General features: G+C 29.8%; 1 protein-coding gene across 3 annotated transcripts; it reads left to right on the top strand.

The window, feature by feature from the left end:
* Nucleotides 1–956: 956 nt before the first annotated feature.
* On the top strand, nt 957–15,170 carry LOC114941339 (uncharacterized). 3 transcript variants are annotated; one of them, XM_085481623.1, is made up of 3 exons: nt 966–1,309; nt 10,809–11,150; nt 11,467–11,748. In XM_085481623.1, coding segments are annotated over exons 1-3 (486 nt in total). In that variant the 5' UTR covers nt 966–1,167; the 3' UTR covers nt 11,469–11,748. The 3 variants fall into 3 exon arrangements, with proteins under 3 accessions (XP_085337748.1, XP_085337749.1, XP_029172134.2); XM_029316301.2 differs by lacking the exon at nt 966–1,309 and adding an exon at nt 9,592–10,195; XM_085481622.1 differs by lacking the exons at nt 10,809–11,150; nt 11,467–11,748 and adding an exon at nt 13,552–15,170 and having other exon boundaries at nt 957–1,309.
* Nucleotides 15,171–15,820: the final 650 nt, after the last annotated feature.

The raw sequence follows: 15,820 nt of genomic DNA, 5'->3' as shown, positions 1-15,820 counted from the left end.
GAGAGAAGAATGAGAGAGGCCACGCCAGAGAGAAGAATGAGAGAGGCCACGCCGCCGTTTTTCGTCAAACGCTTTTTCTAGGCTGCTCACTAGCGTCACATACATCCATTTTACGAGCGTCTGGAACTACATGGCCACATCCACTTTCGATGTCGGTAAAATAGCCAAATTTAGTTCATGTCCGTGCTACATCCACAATTGATAGACCAGAATACGACGAAGATCAGAGTTCAAGACCATATGTTTTCTTTTTTTTTTTTTTTAATAAATCAGAATTGTAAATGAATAAAAAATAAGAAATAATAAATCAATTGTATTTATAAAATATTTTCAATAATTTTATATTCATTTACAAAAATAACATCCCTGAAAATTAAATTGATTGCACAAAAAATATAAAAAATAAGAAAATAAATATTGAAAATAAAATAAATATATTTGTATAAAAATAACAAAAAATTAACATAATATTATAAAATAAAAATAATAAAAAATATAAAACTTATGGAAAATAATTTATCATAAAAAAAATTTCTATAATAATATATATTTAAATGAAATTAAATGAATAATTAAATATACTTTATACTTTAAATTATACAAAAATTGTTATATAATATAATATATGTATATTAATATTTTTTATTTAATACATATACCACGTGTACAAAAATGTATATATATATATATATATATATATATATATATATATATAAGGTGTCCCGAATTTTGCGAATTAAAGTACCATAGAAAGAAAGTTTCTCGAAAAAGTAAATTATGAAAATTGCATGGCAAATGCTCGTGTACAGATATACACATGCGCATACGCATACACACACTTCGATATTGAGATATCCATAAGAATCTGTAAGAATTTTCGGAAAGAACATCTGAATGTGTGGTAGGGTAGAGGAGGGAAGAGATCATATTGCAAGCAATTGCGAGTCGACGTATCACTCGCTATCTTGATAATCTCGTGAGAGAAGTATACGCGCTGTTTTGTGTTAGTCGTGCTTCGCGATTGTCCGTAAAGGATTTTACACGCAAAATTATCTGTAAAGGATTTTTTGTGTTTGTGTGCGAAGTGCGTTGTTCTGATAAGTGCAAAATTGTTCACGTTTCAATAATATTATAAAAAATAACAATAGTTATAAAAAATAAAGAAAAATGTCTAATCAGTGCCGTTTAGATACTTTTTACGATAAGTGCATGTATAAAAACTGTACGAGTTCAAGATCTCTAGGAAAACGTTTATATAGATTCCCATTGCAGACTGATAACAGATATCATTTATGGATAAGCAACAGCGGTAAATTTTTTATATCATCTTTAATTACATATTCTGCTATATTTTGTACTTGCATTTTTTATTTCTATTCAATTTTGTTTTACTTATATTTAGTTTGTTTTAATAATACAATCATAAGTATCAGAAAATTATAGAACATAAAGTTTATTTTTATATTCTACAAAAAATGTTATATTCTTTTTTTATATATTTTAATATTTAACTCTAGAATAAATATTTAATTTTTTTATTATTTCGTGATAAATTCCTTTTCTTTCCTTTAAACTGAATAAATAAATAATTGATACTGCTCTTTATATTGCCTACTTTAAAGCTCTTTTGCACTGCTTTTTTACTAAATTTAGACTAAGACAACGATAATAAATAAAAATAAACTAAAATAAATGAAAGTAACTTAAATTGAAATAGATCTCAATAATTAAACATTTAATTATTTCGTGATATAATTATGTGCATTTATTTATTGTACTATTATCTGCAACTCGTGATATCTAATTATTTAAAGGTTTTATATGAAATATTCTACAATATATTTTGTATTAATTGATAAATAAATATGGTATTATTTTATATAATTTATATTAAATATGTTTGAGTAAGATTCATTTTGTTTTTGAGATGATATTTTGTATTTATTCACGAATTTCTGCAATTTATTCACACTAATTGCGTGTGCGTATACGACTTTTATTTTTGATGTTTAATATAAAACAAATATTATTGTACATAATATAGTTATTTAACATCAAACATAAACATTATACAGAATCGATTACTAAATCTATTAACACAGTATCTACATTAATCTATATATATAAGCACCGTCTGTCTGTATGTATGTACGCGAACTACTTCCGCATTTGTGGACCGATATTCGTGAAACTGGTACCAAAATGTTGCAAATTTTTTGGGGGTGGCTGCTGTGGGGTTTTTTTTCAATTTTTTAATTTTTTTTTTTTTCTACAGAGGAGGGTATGTTTAATCTTTTTTGCAATATTTCTGAACACATGGTATCAAAATGTTGCAAATTTTTTTGGAGATAACGACGATGCGGTTTTTTTAAGTGTTACACCCCCACCCACGCACCCACCCACGCATCCACCCACGCGCATGCGCATTTATGGACCAATTTTCACGAAATTAGTACCAAAATGTTGCAAATTTTTTTGAGAAAACTACTGGTTTATTTTTTTAAGTTTACCCCTCCACCCACGCACCCACCCACGCAATCGTATATTTATGAACCGATTTTTTTTAAATTGGTACCTCTTCCGGCTCTTGCCCATCGAGCTTTCTGTTTTACTGCAAAAAATGATTATATTACATAATATTTATTTATAATATTATATTATTATATATAATATTGAGGAGGGAGAGGGAGAGAGAGAGAGAGAGAGAGAGAGAGAGAGAAAGAGAGAGAGGGATTAATTTAATCTATATATATAAGCACCGTCCGTCTGTCTGTCTGTCTGTCTGTGCCCGAACTATTGTACTTCCGCATTTGTGGACCGATTGTCTCGAAATTGGTACCAAAATGTTGCAAATTTTTCGGGGGTGGCTGCTGTGGGTTTTTTTTTTTAATTTTTTTATTTTTATTTTTTTTCTTCAGAGGAGGGTATGTTTTTGCGAAAAAAATTTTTTTTTGCAATATTTCTGAACACATGGTATCAAAATGTTGCAAAATTTTTGGAGATAGCGACGATGCGGTTTTTTTTAAGTGTAACACCTCCACCCACGCATCCACCCACGCATCCACCCACACGCATGCGCATTTATGGACCAATTTTCACGAAATTAGTACCAAAATGTTGCAAATTTTTCTGAGGAAACTGGTGTTTTATTTTTTTAAGTTTACGCCTCCACCCACGCAATCATCCACGCGCGTGCGCATTTATGGACCAATATTTTTACGAAATTGGTACAAAAATGTTGCAAATTTTTTGGAGATAGCGACAATGCGGTTTTTTCAAGTGTTACACCTCCACCCACGCACCCACCCACGCGCATGCGCATTTATGACCAATTTTCACGAAATTAGTACCAAAATGTTGCAAATTTTTCTGACAAAGCTGATGTTTTATTTTTTTAAGTTTACGCCTCCACCCACGCACCCACCCACGCAATCGTATATTTATAAACCGATTTTTTTAAAATTGGTACCAAAATGTTGCAAATTTTTTGAAGATGGCGACGATGTGGTTTTTTCAATTGTTACACCTCCACCCACGCATTCATCCACGCGCGTGCGCATTTATGGACCAATATTTTTACGAAATTGGTACAAAAATGTTGCAAATTTTTTTGAGAAAGCTGCTGTGTGGTTTTTTAAAGTTTTATCCCACCCACGCATTCACACATTTATTCACAGACTTTTTCGAAATTTGTACTCAAATTTTGTTGAGGATGGCTACTATAATTTTAACAAATTTTTATCATCCTATTCATCCACCCACGCACCCATGCACCCATGTGCATACGCATTTATTGACTTGGTCACACCAATAAGTAATTTTAAATAAATTTGTGTACATGTTTGTGATTGCAAAAATTTGCAACATTTTGGTACTAATTTCGTGAAAATTGCATACAAATTAAAGGTTTATTTACACGAATTGCACACATAATCACAAATACGTACACAAATTTTTTAAAAATTACTTCTTGGTGTGACCAAGTCAATAAATGCGTATGCAAATGGGTGCATGGGTGCGTGGGTGGATGAATAGGATGATAAAAATTTGTTAAAATCATAGTAGCCATCTCCAACAAAATTTAACTACAAATTTCAAAAAAGTATGTGAATAAATGTGTGAATGCGTGGATGCATGCGTGGGTGGGATAAAACTTAAAAAAACCACACAGCAGCTTTCTCAGAAAAATTTGCAACATTTTGGTACCAATTTCGTGAAAATTGGTCCATAAATGTGCATGCGTGTGGGTGGAGGTGTAACACTTGAAAAAACCACATCGTCGCCAAAAATTTGCAACATTTTGGTACTAATTTTTTAAAAAATCCGTTCATAAATATGCGATTGTGTGGGTGGATGCGTAGGTGAAAGCGTAAACTTAAAAAACCCCACACACATACACAGAGAGAGAGAGAGAGAGAGAGAGAGAGAGAGAGAGAGAAAGAGAGCGTGTGTCTTAAAGAAAGAGGGAGGGAGAGAGATAAGGAGAGAGAGAGCATGTGTCTTAAAGAGAGAGAGAGGGAGCGCGTGTGTTTTAGAGTGAGAGAGAGAGAAAGCGTGTCTTAAAAAAAGAAAATAAAATATCTGGGAGAAAGAAATAGATAACATAGTAGTCATCCACAAAAAAATTTAAACATTTATTTTGGTATAAATTTCGTGAAAGTCGAACAACAAATGTGGAAGTAGTTCGCGGTAATACAAAAAAAGAATTAATTTTTTGTGTTAAAACGGATTTAATATAGACTATATGGGGACCGCGCAAAGCGCGGTCCGAATAGACAGGCTGGCTTTGAGGACCGCGCGAAGCGCGGTCCGAAAAGCTAGTTATACATATGTTACAGAATATTCTTTTTGTAATTTGCCTACAAAATTTGAGATAAGTTTTGGACAAAATTTTCGAATTAATTTCAAATATATAAATTGAATTTTTATGCTCTTGTTTATAATGTTTATGAAAAGTATTAATTTAATTTATTAATATTATTTTATACAATTAATGTTATTATTTTTACAATTATTATTTTACAATATTATTTTATCAAATTAATTTTTTTATTTTTTAATATTTCTATCAAAAGATTTTTAAATAAAATTAAGAACAAAAAAAGTGAAACAATATTGTGTTAAGGCTGTCTTTTTATTGCTCGCGATCTATCGCGCTTGAATTTAATCAGTACTGCGCGTGCGTGACTGACAAATTTATCGGCAACAGTGCGGACATGCTAGCATGCGTAAGTACATGTGCTTCAGTTGTTCAGTTGACGTGAGTCCGTGCCGTCCGTGGTCCGTGTCAGTCCTCAGTCAGTGAGCCTGGTCGGTCTGACAAAATTTGTCTGTTGGGTCATACAGGGTTTGTCCGGAAAGTAATGCGTCGCATTTTTTTGTGACGCGACTATACATCGCAGAGCGATGGGACCGGTTGGGGAGGAAGGGGGGTACCCTTAGCTTTCCAACGGTAGGTCGCTCAATTGTTTCCATGCGCTTGGAGGGTTAGGACGGCTTATTCTGTGAACCTCTGCTTAGTGGTCGCGTCGAACTTGTGATGGAGAGAACGATAGAGCAACGCTATGCGATAAAGTTTTGCGTGAAGCTGGACAAGACGCCGCTGGAAACTTTTGAAATGCTCAAGAAAGTTTTCGGGGACGATTGCCTTTCCAAATCGCAGTCAAACAGATGGCACAAGATGTTTAGAGAAGGTCGGAAGGAGGTCGCCGACACAGATTAATAGACAGATCGCCAAAGGCCTGCCTAAAGAAGAGACCGCCATCTTCATGCGATAGACTTTGCCCCTTACCGACACACTTTGCCCCTGGTTCGAGTCCGTGCTAAATTTCGTAGACTTGAACCAAAAGACTTTGCCCCTGGTTCGAGTCCGTGCTAAATTTCGTAGACTCGACCAAAAGACTTTGCCCCTGGTGCAAGTCCAGGCTAAATTCGTTTGACATTACCAACAGACTTTGCCCCTGGTGCGAATCCAGGCTAATTGATCATGAGACCAATTTGAGAGATTTGGCCCCCGTTGTGTGTGTGTGTGTGTGTGAGAGAGAGAGAGAGAGAGAGAGAGAGAGAGAGAGAAAGAGAATATTTTACATATGCATATATATATATATATATATAAAATTTATTAAATATAAAAAATATATTTTTTACACATAAAATGTTTTTTTATTGAAATAATCACGATTTTAAATGTGATATAACACAGTGTTCAAAAATTTTTAATTAAATTTTATTAAAGAAAATTACTTGAAATTTTTTACATTAAGAATTTAAAGGCTCCTTATTCTCTTGTAGAAATTTATCACTATGCCAATTAATCACTTATTTCGAGTATTTAAAATACTATAATATACAGTAATTTAAGTATTCGAAATAAAAGTGATTAATTACTCGAAATAAAATTGATAAATTGGCGTTACTAGTAATAAATTTCTATAAGGGTTGAAATAAAGTATAAGAGATAAATAGGCTATATGTGAGCCGTATGAGAAATGTGAGATGTAAGACGCATATTGAAATTTAATTTTTCGATATAACTTTCAAAAATGTACACGAGGTACAAAAAATTAGCTTGGACATTTGTAAGACTTAAAATTGGGATTAATTCTCAATTCTATTAATTAAATTTCGATATAACACACCTTACATCCGCGCACGGCTCACATATAGCCTATTTATCTCTTATACTTTATTTCAACCCTTATAGAAATTTATTACTAGTAAATTTATTACTAGCCCATTTATTAGTGCAATTTTTAAGTTCCTTATTTTTCAAAGTTGACCTTTTTACGTTATCAAATATTTTTGGTACGTTTTCAAGAATTTTATATTTTTACTTACCGCAGTTTCTTATCCAAATGTAAAATCTTTTATCGCAGTCTATAAAAAATTGAAACAATTTACAATTTTATGATATAATATTATTATTATTACAATTTCTATATATATGCACATCTATGTCAAATATCGTGATTTATTTCACATTATTATTATCTATTTTAATAAAAAAAAAAAAAAAAACACTTGCAACAATCAAAAATAAACCGCCTGCCGCGAACGGAAAATGCCAAGAAAGCACGCAATTTCCGCGAATCTCGTAATTTTTTTGAAGAATCAACAATTTCAACGAAATTGTAAATTCTTCAAATCACTGCACAAGTATAATTCACAATAATAATTTTCAGTAACTACGATAAAAAATCGTATACTGAAAACCGCAAACGAAAGTGCAATGGGAGTAAGAGTAAAGTCTGTGATAAAATTAATTGTCAATAGAAAATTAATAATTTTCAAATAGAAAAATTTTGAAATTACCGAGGATTTACAAATAATAAAGTAAAAATATTAAATAATTTATGTTTTCGAATTTTGCTCGCGGAGAGGATCTTTAAAACAAGATTTTTAGAAGAGAGGACCTTTAAAATATAAACAGGCTAAAACGTTGGAAAAATTAAAGCGCGCGTTTAAACAGATAAACGCAATGAAATAGATACGCAATTGTTTTTACTTATCGCTGTAAGCTCACAAGCTTCTGACGTGCTATACACTTTTATATAATATATACAGGGTGTCCGGTAACTAACGGACCAATGATTAAGGGCGGATTCTCTGGCCAATTTGGAGACGATTTTTCCTTAGCAAAAATGTAGAGAAGTCAATAATTTTCGAGTTATAAGCGATTGAAAAAAATAGGTTTTTTGAAAACTAAACGTTTTGGGGTTAAAAGTCTAACATAATTACATTCTTCAGTTAATTTCAGGTAGAGTTTACTATAATAAAATTTTAATTTAAGGCTTAGTTATAAAGATATATAATGACAAAGATTGGAAAGTTGTAAAAAATGATGACCTTTTTTGACATTTTCGCTGAGGAAAAATCGTTCCCAAATTGACCAAAGAATCCATTTGTAATCATTGGTCTGTTAGTTACCGGACACCCTGTATATTGGACACGAGTTTCGTTTGTTTCAGATTCTCGAGAGTTGAAGTAGGAACATACGAATATCATATATCGTTTGTGACTTGCCGAATGAAAGCAAGACAGAGAGCGAACGAGATGATGAGCTTAATAGCTCATAATGTTATAAATAAATAAATAAAAAATTATAACTTGACCTACTAGTTATTGAATCTTTTTTTAATAAAATGTTTCATTATTATTATCATCTAAGTCTAAGTCGTTTAATTACTTTTTAGTTTTTTAATAATTAATTTAATTTATTCTAGTCATTTTTATGTGAGAAAAATAATATCACGTATACGTTTTATAATGAATTAATATATTTCGGGAACCGAATTATATATTCTTAATAATATTAAAGTGTTTAAAAATTATATTTGACTTTTAATTTTAATTATTTTTTAGCAAAGAGTTCCGAAATCTCTTACACACATAATGGGGATTTTTTTCATCCATATAATTCGCAATTTAGTATATATGTTAATTATTAATTTTAATAAAATAAAAATTAAAATTAAAGGTCAAATATAATTTTTAAACACAAATATATTAAATTAATTATAAAACGTATACCCATGATAGTATTTTTCTCGTACAAAAATAATTAGAGTAAATTAAATTAATCATAAAAGATTAAAAATTAATTAAAGAATTTAAACTTATATTTTATATAATAATAATAAAACATTTTATTACGTCAAACCGTCGTGAAATAATTAAATAAAATTTGCTAGTTACGTCGAAGTCAAGTTTTCTAAGCTTATAAAACATTTTATTAAAAAACAGATTCAATAAATATAAGTACATGTTATATATATACTTATATTTATTGAATCTGTTTTTTTTATAAAATGTTTTATTATTATCATATAAAATATAAATTATTTAATTATTTTTTTATTTTTTTATGAGTAATTTAATTTATTCTAGTTATTTTTGTACGAGAAAAATACTATCACGGGTATACGTTTTATAACGAATTAAATATATTTATGTTCAAAAATTATATTTGACCTTTAATTTTAATTTTGTATTTTATTAAAATTAATAATTAACATATATACTTAATTGCGAATTATATGGATGAACAAAATCCCTATTATGTGTGTAAGAGATTTCAGAACTCTTTGCTAAAATAATTAAAATTAAAAGTCAAATATAATTTTTGAACACTTTTATATTATTAAAAATATATAATTCGACTCTCGAAATATATTAATTCATTATAAAACGTATACGTATTAGTATTTTTCACATATTAAAATGATTAGAATAAATTAAATTAATTATTAAGAAACTAAAAATTAATTAATCGACTTAGACTTAGATGATAATAATAATGAAACATTTATTAAAAAATAATTATAATAGGTCAGGTTAATATTTTATTTATTTATTTATTTATTTATTTATTTATTTATTTATTTATTTATTTATTTATTTATAACATCATAAAATTCTGTCCTTTCCGAAATACGCGAACGCTACGAAAAGATAAATCTCGTACATGCCGCCGGACGAGTTCATGAGCATGAGACGCTCTTATCTTGGGAACGTATTAATAGTTACTGCATTGACCACTACTACGATATGGCGCTGAAATCAGTGAGAAATACTGGTCTCTCCTTCATCCAGACCTTTGGCGATCTGTCTATTAATCTGTGTCGCCGACGAGGCCCGCGCAGGACGCCCGTCAACATCGCGAACGGACGACAATGTGACTCGTGTGCGCCAATTATTGAATTCAGACCGTCGAATGAATGTTCGCTTAATGTCGGAATTATTGAACTTGCCGAAAACGATTGTTCACGAGATTGTATCGGAAGACTTGGCCATGCGGAAGATTTGCGCAAAACTTGTGCCCATACGGCTCACACCGCCTTTGTTATTACGGCCTACCTGACCCGGATCGGTGTGGCAACGGTGCCGCAGCCGCCCTACAGTCCCGACTTGGCCCCGGCGGACTTTTTTTTATTTCCTCGGCTGAAAAGGGAGCTCAAAGGACAACAGCTCGAGTCGGTTGACAAAGTACAAGCTACTTCGACGGCCTCCCTGAACAGCATCCCAGTCAAGGAGTTCCAGAAATCTTATGACGCATGGAAATCGCGTTGGCAAAAATGTATTGACGCAGAAGGGTCATACTTCGAACAATTTTAAGTTGTTTTACCTATGCGATCAATAAATTCCTTTTTAAAAAAATGCGACGCATTACTTTCCGGACAAACCCTGTATTGCGATGGTAAGTACGCAACACATATCTAAAAATATTTTTTAATTTTTATGATATAAAAGTTTCACGTCGTGTGGTATAATCTAATGTTAGAATAGTAATTATAGAATTAATATTATAATTTTGAGTAATATTTATAAAAGAAAGCGACAATGAGATGAAAATAAGAGCGAATGAGATAAAACAATATTTTACGAAATCTATTACGTTTCATTCTTTTCGGTTAATAGCCTTCAGATTTGCTTGCTCAAGGAATTACTCGTGATCTTTTATCGAGATACAAGATAATAACATTTTGTAACACTAATTTTTGTAAAACTCTACTAATAGTAATGTTTTAATAAATATATTTAATTTTATATAATAATTGCTCGTCAAAGGCCTTATTTAAGATACTGTTAAGATAATAACGTTAAAATTAGAACTCTTTCGAACGAGCGAGCAAGCTTCGATGAAATTTCTATATTCGGAATCTTTTTTCAGCGAGTAGTGTCTCGATATCGAAACATATCTCCTTCTCTCTCACTTTCTATTTATCTTTTTTTTCATTTTCCGACAACCGGCATCCCTGTTTTAAGTATTTATATACATATACAGTATATTTTTTACAATTTTTTTTCAGGAAACTGGAGAGAGAATATTGGAATTCTCTCCGTTGACAAAACAAGTAACACCGATGATGACATCGTTGATGCCGATATCAACGATGTCGGCAGAAACTGTGTCAACAGTGGCATCGGTGACATCGGCATCAACGATGTCATCAACTATGATGTCGGCGGAGGCATCGACATCGACATCGGCATTGGCACCGGCATCGGCATTGACACCGGCGCTAGCACTGGCACCAGTATCAGCACCAGCACTGACATCGGCACCGGCGTCGACATTAATGGAAATACCGGCACCAGAGAAGGCACCGGTACCAGCGTCAACGGAGGCGTCAACGCTAATAGCATTAAGTGTAAGTTAGACATTTTATATAAATACAATTTATATTAAATATAAAATTAATCATATATACAGAATTGTATTTTACATACAATATTATTAGAAAAAATGCAAAATAATCCTTTTAAAACATTTTTTATTAAGTCATTTTATTATCTTTCCGGTTTTAATATAATTTATTATTAATTAATATAATTGTTATATTTATTTTTGTTATATATATATATAATGTAAAAAAATTAATCTTTTTAAAATAATTATTACAATTATTACAATTTATTACGTTTTTTATTATTATTTACTATATTATATTTACTTTTTTGTTTCAGAGAGAAGATTTAAAAGGTCTTATTGATGCAGCTGTACAATCTGCCATGAGAGGAGGACGAGGAGGAAAAGGACGCGGGATACGAGGAAGCAGAGGAAGAAGAAGGGGAAGAGGAAGAGGACGAGGACATGGATATCAAAGAACAGGGATTAATATTAATAATTATTATACTGCTCCTAAAACATAAAACTATATATATATATATATACTATACATATAACTCGCTATTTTATCACATATATGTAACTTTATATAAAACACTAATAAAATGTAATAAAATTTACCTTGGTCCATTCTTTAGCTGATTTACCCGGCCACATCCAGTTGTATTTAATATTTCCGTTAATTTTTCCCACAGTTCATCCTAGTTAGAAGTTATTAATCGCAATATCCATTAAATATTATTTTAAGCCATATTACTAAACAAATAAAGTATAAAAAATGTTTAAAACTCATTTAAAACTTATTTTCAAAGATATTTTAAAAATGTGAAAATATTTGGTTCCCCTTTTATTCATTAAAAGAACGTTTATTCTAACGTCAATGTAATATAAATATTTATTTAACGTTTATTAAATATTTATTTTTTGTTAATATTTTTTGTTAATATTTTATTAATAAAATATTAAATATTTAATAAACCTTAAATAAATATTTATATTACAGTAATGTTAAAATATATGTTTTTTTTTTTTAATTTTAAAAGAAGGGACTTAATCAATTTTTTCACATTTTTAAAATATCTGAAAATGAGTTTTAAACATTTTGTTTGCTATATTTGTTTGTTACTTAGGAATATTAGTAAAAATATAATAAGGATAAGATATAATAATGAAAGTAAGCAAAAAATGGTAAGTATTATAAATAGTAATAATTATTTTCAACTATCCGTTAGTCATAATATTTTCCCTTTATTTTCTTTTGCTTAAAATAATTTTTCTTACACAAAACATAAAATACATAAAAAATAGTAAAAAGACATTAATAAATAGGATGGTATTAAAATGGATAAAAAATAGCATTTCGATTTTTTTATCCATTCTAATACCATCCTATTTATCAATGTCTTTTTACTATTTTTTATGTATTTTATGTTTTGTGTAAGAAAAATTATTTTAAGCAAAAGAAAATAAAGGGAAAATATTATGACTAACGGATGGTTGAAAATAATTATTACTATTTATAATACTTACCATTTTTTGCTTATTTTCATTATTATATCTTATCCTTATTATATTTTTACTAATATTCCTAAGTAACAAACAAATATAGCAAACAAAATGTTTAAAACTCATTTTCAGATATTTTAAAAATGTGAAAAAATTGATTAAGTCCCTTCTTTTAAAATTAAAAAAAAAAACATTTATTTTAACATTACTGTAATATAAATATTTATTTAAGGTTTATTAAATATTTAATATTTTATTAATAAAATATTAACAAAAAATATTAACAAAAAATAAATATTTAATAAACGTTAAATAAATATTTATATTACATTGACGTTAAAATAAACGTTCTTTTAATGAATAAAAGAGGAACCAAATATTTTCACATTTTTAAAATATCTTTGAAAATAAGTTTTAAATGAGTTTTAAACATTTTTTATACTTTATTTGTTTACTACAATACTTGGGTTATATTACTTTTTTTCTAATACTTATTTTGATACTTATATTGATATATAAATAGTATGTAAAATGTATATATATTTAAAATTAATAATAATGAATGTATAAAATGTATAAAAAGAAAAATCTAAAAATATTTCTTTGTCTAAATATTTCATTAATTTTATGTAGACAAACATATAAGAAGATATATGCATATCTATACTCATATACATATATGCCGAATAAATTTCGCGTAGTAAATAATATTTTTTACATATACATATAAAATAATACATGTGCATATAAAATTACATGTACATATAAAATAATTTAATATTAAAATATTAATTATTTCTTTTTTTATTGTAAAAAATTAAATTTTAATTCTACAAATTTTTAATACAATTACATGTGTAACATATCGAGTAAATAAATTAGTTTTTAAATTTTCTTTTCTTTTGTTTTTATTACAGGAAATACGAAAATAGAAAAATGGTCTGCCAGTTCTATTCGACGTGCGGGATTGTGTGAAGATCATTTTCTTGAAGACTCCTTCACAAATAAAACGACAAGAGGATTAAAACGCAGTGCAGTACCGATTCCTTTCGAGGCTCTAAATAACGTAAGTAATGAACACAATGTATTGATTTCTTTAGATTCTCATAATATTAATAAAAATAATGAAAATAAGAAAAGAAAAAGTATGCAAATGGAAGAAGTGCTTTATTTACAAGAAGAACAAAGTATAAAGAATATTGTATCAACATCTACTACATCATCTACGTCTACTGTTGTTAATGAAAATGTAATAGACGAGCATCCAGAATCACAAACTTTTGAACAACGAACAAATTCATTGCGATGCTATCAGCCACGACATTTAGATTTTAATTCTTCCATAGAAAATGAAGATATAATGGAATGGATGCACATTGAGCCATCTATGCATCAAAGAGTTCTTACGCCTCCTCCGTCTAATAATAATAATAATAATAATAATAACAATACAAATATAATAGAATCGGCGCATCTTGAGCCATCAATACATGAAAGAGTTCTGTTTCCTCCGTGCAATAATACAAGAAGTACTAAAAATAGTACAGAAACAAATACAAAAAATGAAATAATACATAAGTTATGTGCACAAGTTAAATATCTAAAATCTGAAAATATACGATTGCGAAGACAAGTAAGATATCTGAAATATCGTTTACGTCATATTCCACAAAAACGTAAAACGTCAAAAAAAGATAAACAAAAGAAAATAATATTAAACAAATTGGTAGACGAACAAGATCTAAATCCTGTTGCGAAGGCGATGATGCAACTGCATAAACGCAATGCAGCATATACAGAAGAAGAGAAAAATCTGTCAAGACAACTATATTATTATTCACCTGCTGCTTTCTGCCGCTTAAGAAAAGCAGGTTGCAATTTTCCAGGGCAACGAACTATTAGAAGATGGCTGGAAGAATATGACGTACGGCCAGGATTTTGTGATTTTATTTTTCAAAAATTAAAGGAAAAGATTTCTTATTTACCAGTAGAGGAAAGAGTGTGTGCCTTAAAATGGGACGAAATGGCCATAAAACCTTATGAAGAATATTCGCAAAAATTAGATGAAATAGAAGGTCTTGTCGATCTTGGTCCTCTAGGAAGAAAATCAGAAAGATCTAAATGCGTATTTGTCTTTTGCCTAGACAGTTTAAATGTACAACGGGTGCTGATGTGCAACTTTTAACATGTGATCAAGGCACATGTAATCAAAGTGCGTATAGTGAACTCGGTATTGATGCACAGATGCCATGTTTTATACATAATGGAAAAAAATATAACGCATCTTTTGATTTTCCTCATCTGGTAAAAAGATTGGCAAGTTTTCTTAGAACGCACAAAAACATTTATTGTGATGGAAAAATAATCGCATCGTATTCAGATTTTGAAATGACTTGGTATATTGACAATGCCACAAAAGGAGGCTCAAATTTATTATCCCATATAACAGAAGCACATATTCGTCCAAATAATTTCGAAGCGATGAATGTTAAAAGAGCTTTTCAATTATTTAGTCACACATTTGCAGCTGCAATAAGAACAGCTGGTAATGCAAAAGAATTAAATACGAGTACGTGGGAAGCTACAGCTGACTTTGCAACACGCTTAAATAATATTATTGATGCTTGTAACAGTTACAGCCTTAATATTACATTTGGCGGAAAACGACCATTATCCTTCAGAAATTCAGATATTGAAAATCTGTTAACAGATTCTATCGAATGGTGCTCAAGATGGTCAAAATCGGCGGAAAATCTAGTTCAAATTCTTTGTTTCAAAGGTTTTCCATTAACTATACGAGCTATTCTTGCAACTTATAAAAAACTTGCAAATCAATACGAAGGATTTGAACTTGCGACAGGATTGTGTAATCAGGATTCTGTCGAACATTTGTTTTCTAAATTGAGACAACGCGGAGGTTTTAATCCAAATCCAACCGCAAGAATGATCCGATTATCTATCAGACATATACTTTCCACAGGATATATTCAGACTAGCGACAAGGGCAATGTTCAATGTACAGAAGGTGTAACTCTTATTAATCGACCAAGTCGACTTGTTAAGACAATAGAAAATGTCATGAATACGAGCAATGCGACTGTAGAATATATTGAACATGAAAGTGAATTGCTTGACGAAGATGTTAGAATTCTTCTCGAAGAATATAATATCGAACAAATTGATAAT

The sequence above is a fragment of the Nylanderia fulva genome, unplaced genomic scaffold, assembly GCF_048542155.1.
Source record: "Nylanderia fulva isolate GAGA-0341 unplaced genomic scaffold, ASM4854215v1 Scaffold186, whole genome shotgun sequence".
Lineage (NCBI taxonomy): Eukaryota > Metazoa > Arthropoda > Insecta > Hymenoptera > Formicidae > Nylanderia > Nylanderia fulva.
Note: the sequence above shows the minus strand (reverse complement) of the source record. Positions and strands in the feature narration are given on the sequence as shown.

What these genes read in the sequence shown, in the direction of transcription:
- LOC114941339 (XM_085481622.1), top strand. Translation starts at nt 1,168, where the DNA reads ATGTCTAATCAGTGCCGTTTAGATACTTTTTACGATAAGTGCATGTAT. An exon ending in TTTATGGATAAGCAACAGCG is followed by an intron (nt 1,310 to 13,551) that starts GTAAATTTTTTA and finishes TTTTTATTACAG; the next exon opens with GAAATACGAAAATAGAAAAA.